The sequence below is a fragment of the Ambystoma mexicanum genome, chromosome 3q (genome assembly GCF_040938575.1).
Source record: "Ambystoma mexicanum isolate Mex_15411 chromosome 3q, UKY_AmexF1_1, whole genome shotgun sequence".
Classification (NCBI taxonomy): Eukaryota; Metazoa; Chordata; class Amphibia; order Caudata; family Ambystomatidae; genus Ambystoma; species Ambystoma mexicanum.
In genome coordinates this window covers 731,253,181-731,276,074 of record NC_090926.1, presented here as the reverse complement: position 1 = coordinate 731,276,074, position 22,894 = coordinate 731,253,181, and the positions used below count along the sequence as shown (strand labels likewise).

Sequence of the window (22,894 nt, the reverse complement as noted above, 5' to 3'; positions counted from 1 at the left end):
GCCTCCTGTCTTGTCATAGAATAAAGATTGCCCATGCTAATAGCTCAGGAAAGTCTTCATTCTATTAAAGACAAGGAGGCAAGCATTATATCCCACCCAAATGAATGAAACAAATGAGAGAAATGACTGAGCGAATGAAAGCTGTCATGCATTGTGTTCCATTTGTAGTTCATTCCCGCCCTCATATGATTTTTTCTGTTCTCATAGGAGACGATCGGAAGGCGACATGAGCAAGTCAGGGTATACACTGATGATCTTCTGGCAAGTTGTCCCGTTGGACCGATCAGTCACGCCAGCTGCGGATCAAGAGCAGGCCTTATGGATTGTGTTTAACATTTTGTGGACTCTCTGTACTTCTAGAACTCTGATGGCAAATGAAAGAGGAATGGACTTAGGGGAGTCAGTGTTTATACCCCTATCTGGCCACTGATTGGTGTGGGGGTAGAGGTCAGGACTACAAAGGGCCTCAGGATTATGGGAAGTGTGGTTTCTGAAACCTAGTTGATTTCAGTTGAGATATGAAACTTATAACTTCCTGCTTTGTTTTTTTCCAAGTAACATGTAAGAAAAACCAAAACATAAAAGTTAAGTTAAAGTTTTGAAATGCTGATATGGCAGTATTAAAGAAAGATAAAGCATAATGCTTGCCTCCTTGTCTTTAATAGAATGAAGACTTTCCTGAGCTATTAGCGTGGGCAATCTTTATTGAAACGTTAATTGAATTCTCCTTACTGTCTCCTGCTTTTCCTATAGCCTAAAGCACTTTGGTTGTGATATCAGAAAGGCAAAGTCCATTCTTTGCAAGAGCAGGGATTGGACACCTAAAGCCAGCTAGTTTTAGTCTAATCGCCTATGGACTGCTACTTTAAAAGGAAGGGTCTCGCACCACTTCTTTGATTTCACTCTGGAACAAACACCTGAGAAGGATTTTGGGAGCGTTGCATTTTCCAAATCCTTCAACCACTGTGGTGAAGGAGCGGTCAAAGGCAGAAGAGTTGTACCTCCTAACCACTCCAAGGGCAATTGTGGATGACTCGGGTGTCGACCGGGATCTGCCACTCTGCACCAGAATCTCCCATGGCTGGGGGAGTAGATCTTGAAAGGACTCCTTCTGCCCTTGAGCCCCTCAATTGGGCCTTCCCGTATCTGGAGGACCAGATCAGCTAAGGCTCCCCATTCTGCTGCCTGGACGCTGGTCCAATTGACATCGAGCCACATACGATGCTGAGGGATCCCACTGGTGCTTGCTCAGCCTGAGCCTGCTAGGTTTGAACCATCCGCTTGACACCAGGACCTGAGTCAAACTGCAGTCAATTACAAACTCAAGCCAGGGGATATGCCACGACCTGACTTTCCTCCAACTGCTGCTTCGCTGAACCGCACAACGGAGCAACAGGATCACTGTTTCGATAATCGCTGCCACTGACTCGGACCGCTGGAGTGTTACTCATCGACCCTTCTGAGCGGTTACAACCCGACTCAACCTCTAAAAAATCCACTGCCCAGACCCTGCATCGCTGAACTCCACCTTTGAGCCGCACAAAGCTGCCGCATTTTGAACCTGCTTGACGCCCACTTGTTGCTTGGACCCACACAATCCTTTGCCAAAACTGAGCCAAAACCACTTGCACCACTGTTTGAAACTGGGTTTGATGCCGTCAATCCACCAAAGATCTGAAACAATGTACCATTGGCCCATAGCTGCCCCCTTGGTCTGTTTCGGACCACAGTCTGGTTAGGTCATTCAGGCAAACTAAAGCGCAAAAAGGATAGGCCTTTGGATGTGAAAACTCCTGGACATGCCTGCTGTCGGAAGGAGCTGCTTGCAATGTGGCTTTATGTCCTAGAATGGTATGAAGTCCTTTTTTCGAATCTACTCCTCACCAACGTTGGCAAGTGGGGACGGAGGCACAGAGGCACACAGTCATGCTTCATGCTTCATGCGATATGCTGTAGTACTGACTGGATTTGGAAACTCAGACTTGGAGTGACCTGTGGCCCAGTGCAGAGCAAGAGGAGGCTCCAGGGCAGCTCCCGGCATTATACCAGTGCAGAGCCTCACCCTGCTGAGGTTTCACTGCAGCGGGGGCACTATAGAGGGTCACAAGGCCTGGGGAGCGCAGCCCTTGGGAGGCTTCTGAAGCATACAAGCACACAAGCTGGCTGAGTGACTGAGCGGAGTAGTCTCCCAGAGGCTTGTGCATTGCCCTCCCTCCCCCTGCAGTGCAGATCTACGATCTCCTTGTGGAGCTGGTGGCTCTTGGCCACGTAGGATACTAGGGCACGTGTGTGTGTGTGTGTGTGTGTGTGTGTGTGTGTGTGTGTGTGTGTGTGTGTTGTGTCCCAGCCAGAAGTCACAGGCTTGGGCCCCGTTTCTCTGGGAGGTGTCGCAGGGCTTACCGCCACACTTCTACCAATATGTATCCAGTAGCTGGTTCGTAGCTACTTGTCAGGAAAGATTTCCATTTAGGTGTAATTTTCCCTCTAGTTGTGAACCCCCCAACTTTTTGCTGTTGTCTGACCATCCTAGCCTGACTTTTGCCAGTGGCGCACAGCCTTCTGTTGGTCCGTTGGGTTTTCGCGCACTTTATGGGGAACTGATATGCCCTTAAAGATGGTCAGTACTGGGCGACTGTTTCCCTTCGTCTTGTACTTTGTTGCTAGTTTTTAGCAGCATGTTACCAGTGCACCACGTACCTTACAGTACAGTGCGCTGCGGTCTTCCTTTATTTTTAAGGCTCTAGACACCCTCAAAGGTTTTTTAGGTAGAAGTACAAATGTGCCTTGGACAGAGCTGGTGGCAGCTTTTATTTTTCATATATTTTTAACCCTTTCTTGTGGTCCATAACGCGGTTGGCCCTGGACAGTGGTTTGGCTCCAAAATGGCCATTCTACATGGTGATTTGTGCTGTCCATTGGCCATCTTGTCCCTTTGTCTTTCCCGGTTGAGCAGACCCGGGAAAACCCTTATTTGGACAAGCAGCTCCCCGCGCAAACAGAAGCTTTTGCAGGCTTCTGCATGACTTGTGTGTGTGCCTCCAGGATGTGGGCTGGTCTGTCTTGTTCCAATGCGCCTCCTGGGTGCCGGAGAGTCTGGGGTGCTGGGAATGACTGGGACCACTGTGGTCAGTGATTGGTCCATGTCTGGCATGGCTCTATGTGAGCAGGTCTCTCATTGGGTCCTCTTCGTTGTGGCGCGAAGGAGATTCTGGATAAGAGAATGGCCCAAACACCCATACCAAGTCTATCTCTTGCGTTCCCTCCGAACTTAGGATAGGAGCCAAGTATCCTGAAATCAAGAAGCCGATTCGAGGAACTGCTGGTGACCCGCTGGAAGGTTTGGCACCCTGAGCCCGCTGTTGTCCCACTGGACCCTTCTGTTTCTGATCTAACTTAGGTCTGCAAAGCCGCTTCGACCCATTGGAATAGTGGGACTAACTATTCTCGTCACCTCCAACTTAACCTGAAAGCGAGCCTTCTCGTAAGTATTCCTAGGCCAACCAGTGAACCGATCCAGCTTGCACAGGACATTTGCTCTGGAACCGCCGCCGTCTCGAATCGTAAGAACAGGGTATAAGGCACTCTCACCCCGAGTTTCGCAAACCTAGCCACATTAAGTCTGGAATTAGGAGAGTACGCCTGAACCGGAGTGCACATGGTCACTGTCGCCAAACCGTGGTGACTAGCTTCGAGGGTGCCCTGCTGCTGTGCCCTGACGCAAGCTGCAGTGGATTTGAGCTGATCCCTTCATCAGGAGCAGAGAATTCTCCACTGTCCCATCACAGAATCATCCCTGGAAATCAGCCGCTGAAAGCTGCAGAACTGCACAATTGCAGCATTTGAACCCGCAACCGAAGTGGACTTGGGTGCCGAAGTTTGGTCCAGAGTGCGCCTTGGGTCGGTGAGTATTTGCAACCCTTACCGGTGGCCCCTGGCGCATCATCTGTTTTTACGTACGATGTCCCCTAAGGGCCACTCACCTTTCTCGAGGTAGCCTGTGCTATTGTCCTAATCCCAACTCTTGGATACTGTTCTGCCCTCTTGGACAGACCCTCTTCAAAGTGGGGACCAATTCTTCACTGCCTTACCCACCGTCCTCAGCTGCTACAGCCCCTGCAAGAGACCCCGTTTTTGCATCAGAAAGTACTTTTGAGCATAAGGTTACACTCTTAGGGACTGGACTGCCTCTTAGTTAGGGTTTGATAAGTGAAGGACTGCCTAAAGTATATTCGCCCTGTATGCTCCCTTTCTTCACAGGTTGTGGATCCTTACTGTGTGCCATTCCTTTAGTCCATTTGTAACGGTATATATGTTTGACAGTAGTGTTGTGTTGGTTTCGTATTACTGCTGATCTTTGCTTATGTTTGAATTAAAAGGCCTTTAATAAATGTATATGTATTTTTGATATACACCTGACTGAGAGTAATTTGTAGTGTAGTTTTCTGTGTGTGCTCATTGTGGGTTTACGATCATCCTTGCCCCTCCTGCGACCTAGTCTTGACCACCGCCAATCCTACCTTGTTTGGTCTGGCTTGTCCAGAAGGTTACCCTGTTCCAAGACACTAGGCTGGCCTTCTGAACCTCTGCCCACCACGTCAGAGTTCGGAAATCCATCCCAACACTCCTCTTAAGCCTGACCACACTATGCCGACATCATTGCATCTTTTACATCTTTTATATCGGCAGGTAGGGCCTTTTAGGCAAGATTTGCAGGGTCAGGGATGGGTGTAGCTGCAACAGCATTTCAAGGGCGGAGGGCCTCAAAATGCAGGAGACTAGCAGACCCATACGTTTTCGAATCCATGCCTGTACCAGCTACAAGAAGCCTTAGGCAGCCCACCATTAGGGCCCACTGGCCCTTAGAAGCAAAGTTACGTGTAATAAATTCCACATCAAGGCTCCATATCGGCTTTTTTCTTTTGAAGGCCCCACTAGGCTGAGAGAGACGAAGGGAATGTTGACCCTGCCAGTTGATGACCCTCAGAACAAGGTGAGACAGTCACATATTTTGCTATTGTCCATGTTATAACAACAATTGCAACATTTGCTGTCTCTTGATGGTGCCCCTAAAGACCTTGTTGGCCCCCATACCTGCTCTCTTCCCTTTTCAGTAGATGTGGTAGGAGCTAGCGGCATGGAAGAGGGCCTGCTAGGTTCCGCCGTGGCAATGGATTCTGCTTCAGCAAGTACGGGTCCTGTTAATAGAGAACTTGTACCCTACACTGTCCCTTCTCCACGGGAGGTTGAGCCCGAACCTCTAACATTCTGGGCTCCATCTGACAGATCCCTGTTGGTAGCACTGGAGAGATGGATAGATCGGATGTACAACGAAAGGTATCTTGGGTCTTGGGTGGGATCACCTAAAGTGGATGCTTTTTCAGAAGTTGCCATGGTGACATTGGGCAGTACCAGCATCTCACCCTCGTCCCCTCATACATCTAGGCTGAATCACATATCCACTCCATTTGACCACCAAAAGAATTGCCAGACCAGCCTTCAGGAGTTCTCCAAGGGGTGGCCTGGGATGCCTGGGACGTAACAAGCATGTATCGCAGCTAATGGTTATATATGTATCCCTGAAATTTCAACAGTAATTGCAAAAGCTTTTTGTGGTATCTGAAGCCTCAGAGGATTCGCCCCACAGGCCGGGCCAGAGACCTATGGAAGGTAGATCTCCTTGTGACCAGGATCTCCCTATGACCAACAGCCTCCTGCGGGGGAACCTTCGGCAGCAAATGGCTTTGGACCCAATTCACTTGATACTGCTGCTCCTTTTTCACCTGCTCTGGCAGCTGATATTGATTTTGCTGATGTCGTCATGGCACGGATTGCCCTTTTTGTATACAAAACAAACAGAATGTGCGACTTTACTTGGGCCATTAGTTTCTTCTGAAGCAAACGAACAGTCTCTACTGGATCATACACTTAGAATTGTGGAGAAGTTACTTTGTCTTTTTCCTTACGGTCTGGAGACTGACTTATCATCTGCCTCTGACATTCGGCAAATAGCCAGAGTGCGCAGGCCAATTTCCCCTAGGCTTGGAGAGCCTAAATCCAATGGCCCCAATGCAGGACATGGAGGGAGAAATTCAATACTAATTCAAGCTATGCCCTATAAATGCTGGCATGTCGTACCGGGAATGGATTCTACTGGTGGCTCTACGCTCTCTGTTGGCAATGCGGCTAGAGGCACAGCTGGACGTTATGTTCTGACATCCCTTAATGATGCGTCTGGGTCAAATTCTGGATCCAATAACATCATTCTCATTATACTAGTAGAGGCCAGTAAATCCTAATAACTTTGCAGGGACGGGGAAATAATCTATTGGCTCTAAACGACTAGCTGAGGGCTCAGATGATCGCTGTGCCTAGGGATTTGTTCTGGCCCCTTGAAATGTTATTGAAATTGTTTCCCCAGATATGCTTGAAGACTGGAGCCAGCTTAATTCGATTTGTACTTTTAAAGGACAAACTCATGGCACTAAACTCATAAATGCTCTTTACTGCACGCAACACGTGCAATTTTGGGGGTGACGGACATCTCCTTTAAGGTTCTGTCCTCTGTGCGCACTTTCTGATTGCATGTTTTGCGTGGGTTGTAGCATGCAATTTAGATTTAATAACCCTTATTTAAAGATGTGTTTAATACAATGCAGAGAGGTGCTGGCTAATAGTAGTATAGAAGTGTTTTTCGATGTCTGGGCCAGACCATGCCATCGACACAATGCATGGTTTGATGCTTTGATATGTGGCAATCAGCCCGAACCTGCAAGGTCGAATAATTTGGAATCTACCAGCTCCCACTGCTCCCCCTCTATTGATCTACCTCCTGGTCTTCTCGACTCACTCCTTCAACCTTGTGAAAATACTAGGAGTCTCTGTAGGCAAGCATGTGATCCTATTTTTTGTTGTGTAAGCCACATCCTCTGAATCGGCAGTAACCTATGCAGGCCCGGGATGACTCGAGTTTGAGTATAGTATCTTGGAATATTGCTTGTGCAAGAGACCAATTGCTAGATGGAGATTGGTTAACCTTAATTAGACAATTCGATATCATCTGCCTTCAGGAAACTTGGATGCTGGAGGCTCCAATACTACCTGACTACATGCGTTTCTCGATAACAGCTGAAAAGTGTGTTAAGGGTCACTCAAAGGGTGGCTTGATTGTATGGTTCCGCATATCATCGCAATTTACTATTGCGAAGCTACCGATTTGTTCACAACTATTTCATGGATTTTACACTTGAGGCGAGGGGTTTTGATTTAAGTATAATTAGTATCTATTTGCCACCAAAAATGTGTGGTGCCATTAATAGAAACCTGCTGGATTCACTTGACCAGTTACTAATTCTGAATACAGGTGAACATATTGTCATTTTGGGTGATTTGTATGCCAAACTCGGGGCATTTTTAAATTCAGATGAGGAGAATAGTCTCATGGAAGAAGCATGCACGATTCAGAGTTGCTTACTTTTTAACCGCAAGTCTGAGGATCGCGTACGAATTCTGCGTTCCAATTTTTAGGAATCACGCCCTGATTGAACTAGATGGTAGGGGCCCGAGTGATCGTCCGTTGAGACCCATGCTTAGTAGAGGAGGGCTTGTTTCCACTATTGATTACTGTATAGTGGATTGTCATTGTTTTTCCCAGTTAGTTTTCAATATTAAACCGTGCCGAAGCGATCACATGCTTATAAGTATGATGGTACAGTTCTTGTACATGTCAACTCCTGCACCAGAATCTTTAGCAGCGATTAATGCCTTTAGGCAACTGCAAAGTTTTAATGAGTAGGAATTTGGGGAAATAGTCTATTTTGCCCCGGTCAAAAGCATCAGCGATTATATTGTAGCTGAAGCTCCTTTAGGTGTTGGATTGGTATCTACATAGGACAAGTTTATTGAGATAATCCATTATGGGCACATTTCTAATAATTGTCAATCACGTTATCATACTAATCTAATAAGGGATGCTCCGTGGTACGACAGTGTAGGTCAATGAAAAGCCTCATTTTCAATTTAAACAGAGGAACATACTTCTTGGCCCTTTTATACAAACTTGAAAAGGCCTATACAAAACTTTAAAAAAGAAATAATTTGAATATATTTAACAGTGGGGTCAATTAGAGCATGCAGTCCAGACTAACAATAGTAAACCGTTTTGGAAGTTGGTGGATAGTGGCTTCTTGGCCCCTGCTGAGAATAGGCCAAGCACATCTCGGCCGAAAGGTGATATCATTTTCATGGGTCTTCTTTGATGTTAACAAAAAGGCTCTGGAATCTGTGTGCCAAAGAAATTAAGTTCATTCCAGGGGAGATGGGAAGAGTGTCTGACCCTGACTGGAGATACACTGACATAATTAAGGGTTTTTCAAACTGGTAGTGCCTGATTTTATCTAAGCTTTTCAACACAGTACGATTCTCTGCTATGGATGGGCTTGGAGCATTATAGTCCCCATTTTTAAAAAAGGTGACTAGAATGACTTCAACTGTTATAGCCCAATCTCGCTGCTGGACCTACCAGGAAAAGTATTTGCTAAATATTTATTAACTACAGTAGAGGAATGGGCCGATTCTTTGAATCTATTAAAGCCATCTAAAGCAGGTTAGAAGAGGGTTCTCTATGCTCGACCATTGCCTACTGTTGACTACATTAATAAATATTGCTTAGTTGGAGGCAGGAAGTTATGTGGCCTTTCTTGGTCTGGAAAAGGCCTTTGATTCTATTCCTAGGCATACATTTTGGAGAAAGCTAGCCACATTAAAAATACCGGATGGACTGCTGAATTTACTACAACTGTTATAGAGACACGCATGCTTCTGTGTTGATATTGTCATATGGACGGCTGACACTTATTTTGAACTAACAATGTGGTCAAGCAGGGATGTGCCCTTGTGCCAATGCTACTATCCTGTTTCTCTCAATTTTAATCCTGGGGCACTGGGTACCAAGGTCAATCCCTCCTCTGCATGGTACCACTATTGGATCACTTCTGAATGCACATGATACGGCTTTGATTACACCCAGGGGGCTGCAGCAAGGTCTTTTATGTTGATGAATATTTTTCTGCCCATTGGCTTAAATTGAACAGGACAAAGACCAAAGTCTGGTATTTGGCAAGGGAGGAAATCATTCATTTTGGGCTTTCGATAATAATCGAAGTAGTTAAATCATGTTGCTACCTCGGCTTATGTTACTCTAAGAATGGGAAATGGTCAGGGCATATATCGGCCATTGCTGAGAAGGTGGCTGCAAAACTGGGTGGATTGCTCAGATTTGATCACATGCATGGAAGACATATTTTGGGACAGATGCCTCGCAGTGTGTAAGGTCTGCACCATGATGACACATGCGAGTGGTATGGGGCTATTCCAACTGTTCAGTTTTGGAGAAGATCCAAAATAGAATATTGAAAAACTAGTTGGCCCACCCCCAATGTGCTCCAACTAGCGAACTATGATTAGAATTGGGGTTCCCCACTATTGAAACCCACGCGCTTATTATATTTTTGCAGCTATATTTTAAAAGTCTGCATGGGCTACTCAACCCTAATTTGAAGAAGGTGGTTGGGGAAATCGGAGTCCTCTTCAAACGATGTATGGTGTAATGAGGGGTGTACATTATTGACTTTGTATTCCACATATGGATCACTCACAGAATTCCCCTCTCCCCAATCTTGTGGCTGTGTTGAAACAAAAAGCAAAAAGAAGGGATCAGGAAAAGAATTGGAGGATAGCGAGTACTCTTCCTTCGCTCACTCTCCATACCACTTTTAGTGATGTTAAGTCTCTGGGAGGTGAAATATGTTCTATTAAATCTGGTGCATATAGTCGTGACTAGGTTGAATCTCTTGCCTTTGAATGTTGGGATTTTTTTTTATTGCTCTGTACTTTGTTTAGACCCACATAAGAAATTATTTTAAAGCCAATAATATCGCTTCTTATCAAGAGGCACTTCGCTTTTGTAGTCTATAATAACTTTTATAACTACGTTTCGAGAGGTCTTGCAAGACGCGCTATCGCCTTGCATATATTGTGGAATTATGTGTTTTAGATTGTCAACTGTATTTATTGCTATGTATTTGCAAATGAAGAAATCCGAATGAAAGTATTAAAATTCATAGGCCTTTGGGTGAAAATGTGCACGTCACATGGCTTTTGGTTTGTAGCAGCTTCTTGTACTCCTGCAGGACAGAATCCCTGAATTTGTTATACTATCCATTACTTTGAACCACCCCAACCTACTCTCCCTTAACATTCACGTTTGCTCTTTTTGTTCTGCAATGGCACTACAGTCTAACTAAGCGTGCCGCACTGCACGTCTAGACCGCCCACAGCTCTGAGGTCCTACCAGTGGAAGCCGGCGCTCCACAAACTCGTAACGTAAACATGACATGACGGTGTATCCCTTGCACTGCCCAGGTTGTCACTGGAATCGGACGCTCTGTTGTGAAGTTCCCCCATCGTGCTTAAGGTGTAAATGTCAGTTGTGAACCCTTTTACTGAACTGACATATATATGGACTGGATTACAAAGGGGCGTCACAGACATTCATTTTTCCGTTGTCAGTTGATCTCTTGAACCTTGGGTTTTATTAAAAGCGAGGGGCACAGAGAACGACACTGAAGGAAGTGAGAGAGACATTTGGGATAGCATTACATGTGAAAATATATATTTCCTTTATTAATCCCTTCCCCAAATATCGCCAGCGCAGTGACCACGTTTTCTGCTTGGAGGCTGAGGGGCATATTTTTTCATTAGGGAATTAGTGATCGGAAAATCAGCTGATGGTTATGGATGAATCATAAGTGCTGCAGAACGTGCCAAAAATAAACCTCCGATGTGTACCAGCGCCACTGAAGCAACAGGCACACGCCCAAAGGCCTGTTGCTCTGTGTTAAACGCCAGTGTATTATTTTTAGGGAATTTGTGTTTCATTCCTGAGCCCTAGCTTTCTGTGCAATATTTTATTAAAGTCAGTCACTTTAGAGTTTTTGTCAATAAATTGGCTCGAAAAATAACTACATTACATAAATGCACATGAAAAACTGTAATGCTACGTTAAAGAAGGTCTGTTGATGGCCAGCCATATGTCGGCCTTTAAAGATTAGTCTTCCCTTTGCCAATCAAAAGCGCCCTGGGCAGAACGCCACGGCCGCAGGCTCTGTAAGGGAACCTCACTTTCAGTGCTGCCTATGTCTAGGAGATTTGAACCTGTGTGCAGGGGGCAGGTAAAACGCTCTTCCTCTACATCCCCATGCCAAACGCAAGCAGGCTCGGACTGGCCTAGAGGGCAATAGGTCGAAAGGTGCTGGGCTGGCATGCTAGTGTGATCCAGTTTTTTTTTTGTTGGTCATAGGGGGTGTGTTCTTTGTCCAAAATGGGCCACCATTTTGCAGCTGGCAGTTTTGAATAGGATCACTGAACACATATTAGATAGACTTTACTATCTGTATCACATTTTACCATCAAAACTTCCCCTTGGGTGTAACACTCAAGCAATATGTCGTGAAAGGAACCAATTGCCATTGGGTCCACTTTTCCATCATTGCCTGAGGCAATTTTCTGCCTTTTTACAATACTGAACACAAGGCACCCGTTCTTCTAATGCATTTTGTACAGACCGCGTCGATGTTCGCCTTCAACCCCCATAAGCTTTCCATGTCAGTCTATCTCCCCTGGTACACATTCCCCGACTTACCAGACGATAGCCTTTGCGACCCTCCGGTTTAACATTTCATGCACCATGGCACCCACTGACTGAAATCATGCATATGTTAAGCGCCTCTGCTGGGGCTACAGAAACTTGGAGGACACCTGCTGCCTGCTCACTCCAGTGATTTTGACTTTTGATTTGCAGTCTTTAAGTATGTAGGCCATCACCTGGTGCCTTCAGAACTTGGTCTTGTGGTGTGAGGGCCAATGTGAGCTCGCTGAGCATAAAGAAATCTGTTCTATTTTATGGGAACAGTGTTTAAATACACTCCACCCACACCCCAAGCCCAATCACTTGGGAAACAAGATGCTGGACGACACACCTTTTGCCCCAAAATATGTGCCTTTTTATTAGCCCTATTCATGGTGTGCCTGTGAGCATCCTTAGGTTTGTGTGTTTCTTCTGGGCTTCTTTCTTCAGCAATACTCTGGTACAGTTATTAAAATACCCACGTGTGTCTATCTGCTCTTACTCTGGATACCCAGAGTAAGCCTTATGAATAGTATTATGAATAGTCATGGCCTTATGAATAGTATTCATAACTTTTCTCTGCTAGATCGTTGCTGACCACGTACATCCTGACACGTTCTGTCTGTTTCACTCCTACAGACCACATAGGACCCTCCACTCGTAAAGACACTCCTGTCCTGATGAAGGCCTACACCATTAGAGCTCACCTAGCTCCACACAAAATGGCCGAAACACTGTCGTGTTGACATGTATTACATGTTGTTGTTCAACTCTTGATTGTGCCCACACTCTATGGGCCCCCCACCTGTTTATGATTCCACTGAATTCTCTAAGCTTCCTTCCCAAGGAACCTATAGAGAATGAACAAACTGTACAAGTAGATGTCTCAAATATTGACTACTTGATCATTCGTACTTAGGTACTACACTTTGTATATCCTCAAATGTGAATGTCCTATGTTTTTTGAAAAATACCAGTGTATTACTACACCACTGCACTTCAAAATAAAACCCTTTTGTGCAGAAGAACAGTTTCATGAGAATTCTGTGACCACCCACACAAGGGGTCACCCACTCAGGGTGTAGCAGTGGTTACTCTTCAGCAGAGATTGACCTGACCTTGCTCATTCGTCTGGAGGGGGCCACCTGAAACCTCAACAGATATTTGCACCAGAACAAGGGGGTGGAAGAGCTGCCTTCCTGGAATAAGGAGGTGCTCATATTTTGGGTTCAAACTTTCTTATGACGTTTTTAATAAATACCAGATATATAGACATACAGCTTTACATATGCCCCGTAACATAACAGGTCTGATGTCTTTAGTTGACCATAAATAGGACCAACACTGACATCTGCTTATAAGAGGACTGCATTAATTTGTGCCTCGTCAATCGGTCAACTCTGAGCAGCAATTAAGAAACACTAGTTCCTTTAGCTTGGAGTCGTTGGCACTCCTAATGTTCTTGAGTGGCTTCAAAAATGGGAGACTCAAGGCCCTTCTTGCTCAATTGCAGGGTATGCGGTCTGTGTGCACATCATGTTGCTATATGATTTACCTGTGTTTTCTTCTCTTTACAGCATGGCGGTCATCTACAGTGTGTTCTCGGTCTCCAACCTGATCTCGCCTTCTGTGGTGGCCATCATAGGGCCACAGTTTTCGATGATAGTTGGTGGTGTCTTTTACAGGTGAGCTATCTACGACATCCAGGATGTGATCTACAATGAGTGGCAACGTATTATGTTATTTCTTTTATACTGCATGCTTCACCACCATATTGGTCATATAGTGGTGAGTTGTGTCCTTGTAGAGGCAAATTGCGACCCTCGCACATGGTAGCAGCAGGACTGTTAAGACTATGTTTTTGTGTAGAGTGGTAAGTCGGCCCATTCAGATCTCGCAAGGTTGTCTACCTTTTTTAGACTTTTTTTTAGGTTAGAGGTTTATACTCTATTGTAGATACTTTCCCTTTTAATAGAAAACGATTGTGCACCCTTTTTCTGTTTTAGGCTGGTGGCATATGTACCCACACATTTAAGTGTAGCTTCACGATAATTAACAGAGCACTTGCATTTAATTTAGCAAACGCAATCCAGCCCCTCTATTTGTCCACACCTCCGGAGCATCGTTTCTATGGTCTCCGTCTATTGAAATACATTTTGGAGTTGCAGGCCACGTGACCTCCCACCGATGATGCTAAGAGCAGGTGGGGCTGCTTCGATGAGATCTTGCCCTCGCCAGATTGCATCTATTCTGTGCCCTGTCCCCGATATCCTTACGTGCAATTTAAACCATGTAGAAGGTTGCCATTTATAGAAAGGAGATGGTGAGAGGGACACGGACATAGGAGGTGCAGAGAGGTGGAGGAACGCGGGAGTCCTGTTCTTTTCATTATGTTTGTTCATGTGAGTTTCAATTTATATATTATGTGGTGAGAATCCTCCCCAATGTCTTTAGCTGCTAATGGCAACATTTAAAAGCTGAACAGATAATTCATGGAACAATTTGGTTCAATTGTTTGAAAAGGAGAAACTAACGGAGGCAACAAATTCATAGATGAAAAAAGGACATAAAAAGGAAAGTGAATGTGGATCAATTCACAAACCGAACCCAAGTTAACAAAGCGTGGATAGAAAAGCTCATTGAAAATTGTCTTCGTCAACTGAGGTTATTGGATATGAAATGGTGACATATGAATTGATTATACATTTTGGATGAGGAACAATTGCTTCTGTCAATTTATTATGTTTAAAGACCGTTTGGTCGAAACACGTGTTGGCAGTTTAGGGAGGCTATTGATTGGCGTTGAAAGAGGTAAAATATCTCCATTATATTACGCTAGTAATTGACATTAAGTGAGTTTAGATCTTGAAAGCAATAAACATTTAAATACTAATACAGCTAGAATTATGGTTGAATGAAATTGCACACACCCACAGGACCTCCGATTTCATCTGTGCTTCTTGATCTAGGGCACACAATGTCAAATTAAGTGTAACTAGGTGCAGCAATTTCATTTTTGTTCTAGAATAGAATATCTAACTTGTTCAGGCGTAGGTATAAGCTGGTTTTGCCCATTTTCTGTTTGTTTCGATTCAGTGTACTTTTATAAGTGAACAAAAAAAGTAAAAATTGACAACCTAGAAGTAAAACTATATAGGTTTGATATGATAGTTTTATTATATTGCGCCCATAGACAAGTGTTTCAAGGCGTGATGAGGCAAGGGAGGGGTACAAGGGAGGACAAAAACAACGTCCATCTCTACCTACCTCTACTAGCCGTCTATATATTTTGTTCTCCCTTTAGCTACCAACCAAAATGCCATTTTGAGGTTTTGTTCGTTTTTGGGCAAATTATTTTTAATACATTTTGGTAAAATCGGTATCTAGTGAATATGTGCCAACAAAAATGTAGTTGGTGAAAAAATCGTGGTGAAAATATCTTTGCATTCCAAAAGTTTCCAAACATAGTGTAGTCAAAAAAAGAAGCAAAAAAGTAGCCAAAAATGCAGGGCTGCGCTCTGGTACATGTTTGGGTTAAAAGCAGGAGTGAGGGGGGTGGGGGGGTCAGTGATTGCTGTGGTTAGGAAAAGGATAGAGTGTGATTTATGATTGTGGTTGGATTTAAGGTAAGGAATAAGGGTCATGGATGTTATGGGAGGGCTGGTGATGTTTGAGTTTGTTTAGTAGTCACGGTAGATTAAGTGTGAGGGCAGTGGTTATGTTAAGCCCAGTGTTCTTAGGGTAATGGTTGCAGTAAGTGTTAAAGGGATAGGGAAGTTGGGGATTTACGGGGGAACCTAGGGGTTAGGCAACAGTGAGCATTCGGGTAAGTGTTTGAATTGCGGTTAAATTAAGGGTTAGGTTTGGATTAGGTTGTGAAGAGGGTTCCGGGTACAATAAGAGCTGTAATTCAAGTTGGGATAAGGTTTAGGAATGGGGCTGGGGTGATTGCAGAGGTTTTCTTAGAGGTTTGGGTCAGCCTTGTACTTGTGTATTTGAAAATAGCTTTTTTGCGACTGTTACTAGCACCATTTTTACACTTTGCATTGCTTGTATAGAATGATTACATTTTTTAAAACGACTTTTTAGTTGCCTACTTTTTCCCATGACTACATTTTCCTGATAACAATTTCACATAGATCCGTAAAATCAATAACTCCTTTTTTAAACTAAATCCCTCGCCCTCTTATTTGCAAAACAAGAACTACTGCCCATTAATTTGACACCTGCTACACACCGTGATCTTTGGACAACCCTCAATGAGTCACTATCTAAGATCTACAAAGGTGTTGTCATTTTTCCTTTACCGAATGTGACCGCAGCAGAGACCTCCTTTTAAGTTCTTCTGCACAGACACTTGCTTAGGGCATTGCCACAGTCTTTAACTAGATGGTCAAGTTCCACAAACGCAGCCATACCAGACATCTGCAGTATGTTGAGGTTAAAATAAGACCATGGTGCGCCAAATAAAAGGGAATGTGCCAGCTGACTTGTTAAGGGCATTGGGTGTTTATTTGATTTTTTTTCTCTACTGCAAGACATGACACACTCACAGAGCGGGCGCTCAGGTGATGGGTAAAGGTGCTACAGCAGGGCATATGCTGAGCATTCATTTCTTTAATCTCTCCCCCTCTCAGAAGGGTCTGGGCAGATTGGTAATGCAGCGGACCAATGGGTGAAGAAATGCAAGTGGACTTGGTATCCCAGTGAATGTCTGAACAGAATTGTTCCGCCGTCCAAACTAAGCCTAACTGACCCAACCGCTATAACGACAGGAGGATGACTCCTTTCTCCTCTGGTTTTTGATTCTTGCAAAGTTCTTCTTTAGTAACTGCTCTTCAGATGGTCTCTAGTGACTCATTTTATCTGTTTTATATAGTTCATTCAACACTACTGTGTTTTGGTTTTCTTTATCTTTGGTAAAAAAGAAAATTAAATTGTATGATTCGCCTCTTGATTCTCTCTACCGAGTTGTTCTGTGCTCCTCCCATGGTAAAGATATCCAATGTTTCACTGTCTTTCACAATGTCTTTACTTTGACGAGTATGATTGGTCCCACAATGATTCTCATTCACTGTGGGTTTCAGTATCAGTCGCTTTACTTTGACTGGGACGATTATGATTGGCCCCATAATTATTCTCCGTTGTAAAGCTTTATTTCGACCATAAGATCATAAAAGTTATAGTAAAACAATACATTTCATTCAATTAAAATTAACACAACTAAATGGACGAAAAACCAGAAAATGGAAAAATCAGACAAAAAATATTTATATTAATTGCATTAATGAATTCACACATCGACTCCAGATAAGATTGGGGAATCGAAAGAGAAAAAGGGGCCACATAAAACGTCAACACAAGCCTCCTGAAAATCAATCGGGAGGCTATTGAAAATAGCAAGGCCAGCCAAAGAGGCAACGAGCAACGATGCAGAAAAGGAGGAGAGCATTGCTCGCATTCTCCTGTAATACAATTAACCATATACAAAATAGAATTCATCCGGAACGAGCCATCTCAATAATATGACGACCCTGTGGCATTACTAAACTAAGCACTTTGTGTAAATTCCTGGGAACATAGGACAGTATGCATCGTTACTTGCATACAATTACTTCTTGGTCATAGTAAGCAATTTCCTGTGCCGTGATCGTCACAATTGCATCTTCCTAGATCTAACGTTCCAAGCCGATCTTAAATCTTACCTTCCCGGGTCTCGCGGTTTCCCTGTTAACTTGTGCGCTTAGGGATAACGTCACCGGGGCTTCCACTTGTTTGAGGTTTGTTCTGTCATTCGACAGTGTGGCCTCTTATTGCTGCAATGTCTGTTCTCTCGTGCCGTCATCTAGGATAGTCACACATAATTTCTAATGCCGCTAGGTTCCATGTCTCTGCTTGCCAAGTGGTTTTGGCATATTTTGTAGGACTTCTGGTCCACCTCAAGTCTTTTGTGGGCACACAGCCTTCTCTCTCACAGGACTCCAGGACGTTCTGCATCCTCCTTCACTTCTCTCGCTTTCCTCCAGGTAAGACGCTGCTCATTTAATTCTGCTTCGTGTTCCTTTCTGGACACAGGACGATGCACGTCCAGCTTGCTTTCTGCATCAAGAAGTCCACCCGTTTTTGTAACTCGCAGGCTTTTCTCTTCTCCAGTCTCCTCCCTTCTTGTGCTGGACATAGCCTTGGGACTTTCCCAGTGCACGTGCAGGGCTTCCCTTTTCTTGTGTGGTATCTCTCCTCCGCCAAATGTGCTCCTCCTTCACTTAGATATATGGGATTTTTCCATTAAAGGCATATTTACAGTTTCTGGGTGACAGCACATATTATACATGTTCCCATAAGGGATGTTCAATGAGGTATTTTTGGGGGCGTTCCTCACAGGAACAGAAGTCCTTGTCCCCAAAGGGGAGCCTCTCCTGGTGAGGTCCCAATTGCCACAACCCCCTTGGAAGTGTGTTTGGTAGTGGGCTCACCTCCCTAGCCTCCTAGCGGCCATCCCCCTGGGGGAGAAGGGATGAACTTATGTGATTCTGTGATTCGTCACTCCCTATGGTCTGCGGTGGACGTCATGGCAAGTCTTCCCTCCTTGTGTGCAGACACAGGTGTCCTGCAGAGGTGCTAATCTCCCATTAGCACTGATAGGCACAGTGTTCCTAGATCCCTGGAGCACCCCTGCTGACAAGGACCAGATGCAGTTTACTGCTTCCCAGTGAGCCAGAGTGGGGAAGCAGGACCATGAACACGGTGTCGATGAAAATGTGTGTACAAATGCTTAGTAAATTCCTATGGATCCCAGGCAGGACTGCAAGGGCTGTGGCGTGGCAGTACCTTTACCAGGAGCAGCTTCTCTTTCCTGCCCTGGGCACCAAAGCTGCACCATGCTATAAAAAATAAGTGGGCCTGATCGTGAAGGGTGTGGCAGTTTCAGGTACAAACAAGAACCATGTATGGTGTCCTCTATTTTGTGACTGCTTTCACGTGCGCTTTCATACCAGAGAGTCTACTCTAATGTAACAATTGGCAACAAGGCCTATCTCTAACGTTCCGCTGAGCTCATCATTCTTAGCTTCCTGTTTTTGGGTGGTGGCTCACACTGCTGTGCCTTGGTGGAATCGGAGCACCTGCCCCTTGTTCACTGTGCCCTGTGAACTTCACCTATCCAGGAAATCTGAAGAGGTGGGTGAAAACAGGGTAGTTGCATGCTTTTTGGGGCTACCTGCCCTTTCCAGTGGCTGTGTCCTTTTTACTGCATTTGCTTCTGGAAGGGGGTGCTGTACCATTGACTTGGAAAGCCACGTATGGTGCCACTTTGACACTTGCTGTGACATAGAAGTCCTTACGCAGAGGCCAAAATGAGTACAACTTCAACACAGGGGGATGAGAAGCAGGCCATTAAAAAGACCATCACTCGTCCCAGAAAGTCCATTGGGATATCTATGCTGGCTTAATTTGACTTCATGGTAGATACATTAAGCCAAGGCACTTGATGGTCGCTGTTGAGATGTATTTTACATCCATAAGAGAAGACCATGGGCCTCATCAGCAGGTCGGCGGTAAATAGTGCCGCATCATAACCTTGCGGGCACACTCATCGGACTCCGGCGGTAACGCGATTTTCACCCTGCGAAAATGGCACCGAAACACGGGCAACTACTGAAAAACCCAGTGCAAATATCGCTATTGCCCATTATCGGTGCTATTAACGCCGGTGGAGAACACATCACCACTGGAACAGGAATCACAATTCATTAAATATCAGAGCTTCCTGTAGCCATCCAGACCAGCAAACTAGACAGAATGTCGCAGGAGAGGGTCTAGGGACAAGGCTGCCCAAGATCAGAACAGAAAGCCCAAATTTAGTGAGGTGGAGCTGATGGTGCTTGCAGATAAGGTGGTAGCACACCACAATGAGCTACATGGGTCGAAGCAGCGTAAAACATCCACACAGTACCAGACTTTCATCTGGCAGATGAACAATGAGAAGTTGTCAGCAGTGTCGAACGTCCCTCAGGACGGCGAAAGACTGCCGCAAACGCTGCACAATCTAAATTGTACCCTTAAATGTGGCGTGGGTGCAGGGGATCAGAAACGTGCATACTCAACATCTGTCCCAGCACCAAAATCTTGCTATCCCCACACTGGGTAAATGCAAGCACCCTATGTGACCCACCTCCCCTCCCAAACTGCTGCACCTGTCTCCATCATTGTGAATCCACTTGCAAACACCCCTGACCAAGACTGTCCATTGGCACAATTGCCCGGGGCCCTTTTCATCACCATGTTTTGAATGCCATGCATGCCAAAACACGTGGGGGAATGAGACCTAACGCCATCACCTATGTTCCCTACAGGCACACAAGGAAAGCCAGAGGCGTCTGAGGATGAAGAGGCGGTTGGCCCGTTTGTGAGTGTAATGTCCCGGCACACAGACAGCACAACCACCCTGCAAAGGGGCACACACGCCACACATAGGCGGAAGTCACAGGGGCCGCCTAGGGACCTGATGCTTCTCCATCCACCTACTAGTGGGACCTTCCCACAAGCTGCTTGGCTCAGATGGGCCCTGGTGCCCGCTTAAGCACCAATCCGGCGCCGGCAGGCGAAAGCCGGCCCACTTCCCTATTGCCCGGGAACTAAGGCTGACTCCTGTCCTCAGCCTGTCCCTGCCAGCCTCTGTAGCACCCACCACCTTCCAGGGAGCAGGAGCTCCTTCCAGCCACTGCAGGAGCAGTGGTGACACCAAGGACTGGAAGCCTCGTGTACTGCACAAATGCGGTAAGCAACCGGCCCGAAAGCACTCGAAATGCACTTTAAACCACACTCGTCATCGAATCCGAGAAATTTATTGCTCTAATTGAATAAGGCAGAAGCGCCTTCATTGCGCCCTTATTTGCAGCCTCTTACGCCGAAATCGCCAGGTAAAACACTTTGGATACCTACATACACCATGAGGAGTGTATGTTCCAAGATGGCCGCCTAGGATCCTGATGCTCCTCAACCCACCTACTAGTGGGACCTTCCCACAAGCTGCCTGGCTCGAATTAGCCCTGGTGCCTGCTTAAGCACCAATCCGGTGCCGGCAGGCGAAAGCCGGCCCACTTCCCTAAGGCCCAGCAACTAAGGCTGACTCCTGTCCTCAGCCTGTCACCAGCCATCCACCAGATCCGCTTACCTGCCGCCGGACTGCTGACAAGGTAACTCTAACCTGCTACAGCCAGCCTCGACACCCTCACCAGTACTCTTGTGGCGCACCTCTCCCTCGTAACTCGCGTTTCAACATTTAAGGCGCCTACGTGCACACTGGACTTCCATAGCCCCCCCACCAACCTGCACGATCATCTACCACACCTTTACTATGCTCGCTTCGCTTGTCCATGACATAGCGTTTCATCAGTGCCCCTGACCCCACGAGCAGAAATAGCCTTTCGCTCAACTCGGCTCAGCTCTCGGCTAAGTTAGATATATATGCCCGGCCTCCCACTAACCAACCACTGAACTCTGCCACAGATCCCGCTCTCACCTGATTGTGCCGCCCGATTCATTATTAGACGTATTGTATGTGATCTAATGTATATTTGAATGCTCGCCTATTAACTGCCCATTGTGAGCCTGCTTATACTACATGCGCCTCGTATCTTAACTGCTATCCGATTGGTACTAGCCACCAGCATACGGTTGTTTTTGTACCCAAGACCTAGTTGATGTTGTATGCAAGTGATATGGTATTAACACTTAAGTTTGCCAACTGCCTACTGTGAGCCTATCTGTATTATCTACGCCATGCATCTTAATCCAAGCCTGCTACTTGTTACTACTGCCAAATGCCTGATATATGACTACCATTAGACATTGTACCTGACTGTTTGCTAACCACCTAGGCCTTAGCCCAAGCGCTATACCTGTGAACCCAATGCATAATTATCACTAGCGACATTATGTGGCCTGAGCCCCCTCTGCCTCTCCCCACCTTCAAGGATTTACCTTGACCCATTTTGTCCAGGGAGAGCCCAATCCTGCACCGGCCTAGGCCCAAGCACCTTTCCCAAGCGCTAGGCCAACCATCCAAATATCTAAACACATTTTCTTTAACTACTTAGCATGTTTCCCTTGGTCACTAGCCTGCTCGCCTTCCTCCTGCTCCTTATAAATAACATAGCACTGTTTAGCATGTCACCTCACTCCCCTATCACTATGTACTCGACTATACCCGACATCAAGTCATCTAGTAGTTCACCTCTAGATATAAATGACTCCCATCCATCACTACCTACCAGCTTCCCCTGCCCTACTACTGACAGGAATTTAAGACTCAGAGCTAGATTAGCTAAAATCTATGAGCCTCTCGCCCCTTCTATGCCTACTATACAGAGAACCACGACAGTCTGGCCTCGCCTAACTACCCTAAAACCTAACTCATCTCAGTATTCTGACCCCAAACCTCCACACAGTCCCTCTAATCAGAGCAAAACTGAAACAATACAAGACCACCCCCCACTATAACTACTACAACCACCGCGAGCCCCCAAATCAAGGGAGCCCCGATCAATGCCAGATCGCTAGTAGCTCATGCAACAGAAATTGCAGACCTGATCCTCAAAGAAGACCTCGACCTCCTTGCTATCACAAAGACATGGCTACATCCGGCAGCAGGCCCTATGCTCATGCTTCCAGTCCCAGATAATTATTCCATCTTGAGACAAGACAGACCCAACTCCAGAGGAGGGGTTGTTGCTATTATCCACAAATGTAGTCTCGCCATGAGATTAGCAACCCCTATTAACGTCCTCTCTTGCGAACTACTCTCAGTTAAAGTTCCACTTACTAATGCCCAAACCCTCAACATCCACTTGATCTATCGCCTTCCAGGCCCAATAGGCACATTTGATGAGGACATTAACATTATCTTATCCAGCAACCTTAAAAGTTGCACTCAAGTACTCACCCTTGGGGGATTTAATATGGGCTTCAATGACCCGGAAGACCAATTTGCCAGTACTACGCTTAACACCCTTTCTGAATTAGGATTTACCCAAAGTATGAAACCCACACATGCCAAAAGCAGAATACTCGATTGGGTGGCTGACCACAACGGCCTAGCTAACATCACCAACGGAGGGGCGTGGCTTAGCAGCCATGGAGTAGGCAGCTCTTCCTGTGAGCTCCTATAAATCCGACATAGATCCTGATGCACGAGATGAAAAAAGAAGGCTG

General features: G+C 45.6%; 1 protein-coding gene across 2 annotated transcripts in view; it reads left to right on the top strand.

The window, feature by feature from the left end:
• MFSD11 (major facilitator superfamily domain containing 11) overlaps window positions 1-22,894 on the top strand; it is a 1,014,059-nt gene that overhangs the window by 155,537 nt on the left and 835,628 nt on the right. For both annotated transcript variants that reach the window (XM_069654654.1, XM_069654655.1), the window contains exon 4: window positions 13,261-13,368. In XM_069654654.1, coding sequence (XP_069510755.1) covers window positions 13,261-13,368 — 108 coding nt within the window. The remainder of the gene's footprint in view (window positions 1-13,260; window positions 13,369-22,894) is intronic.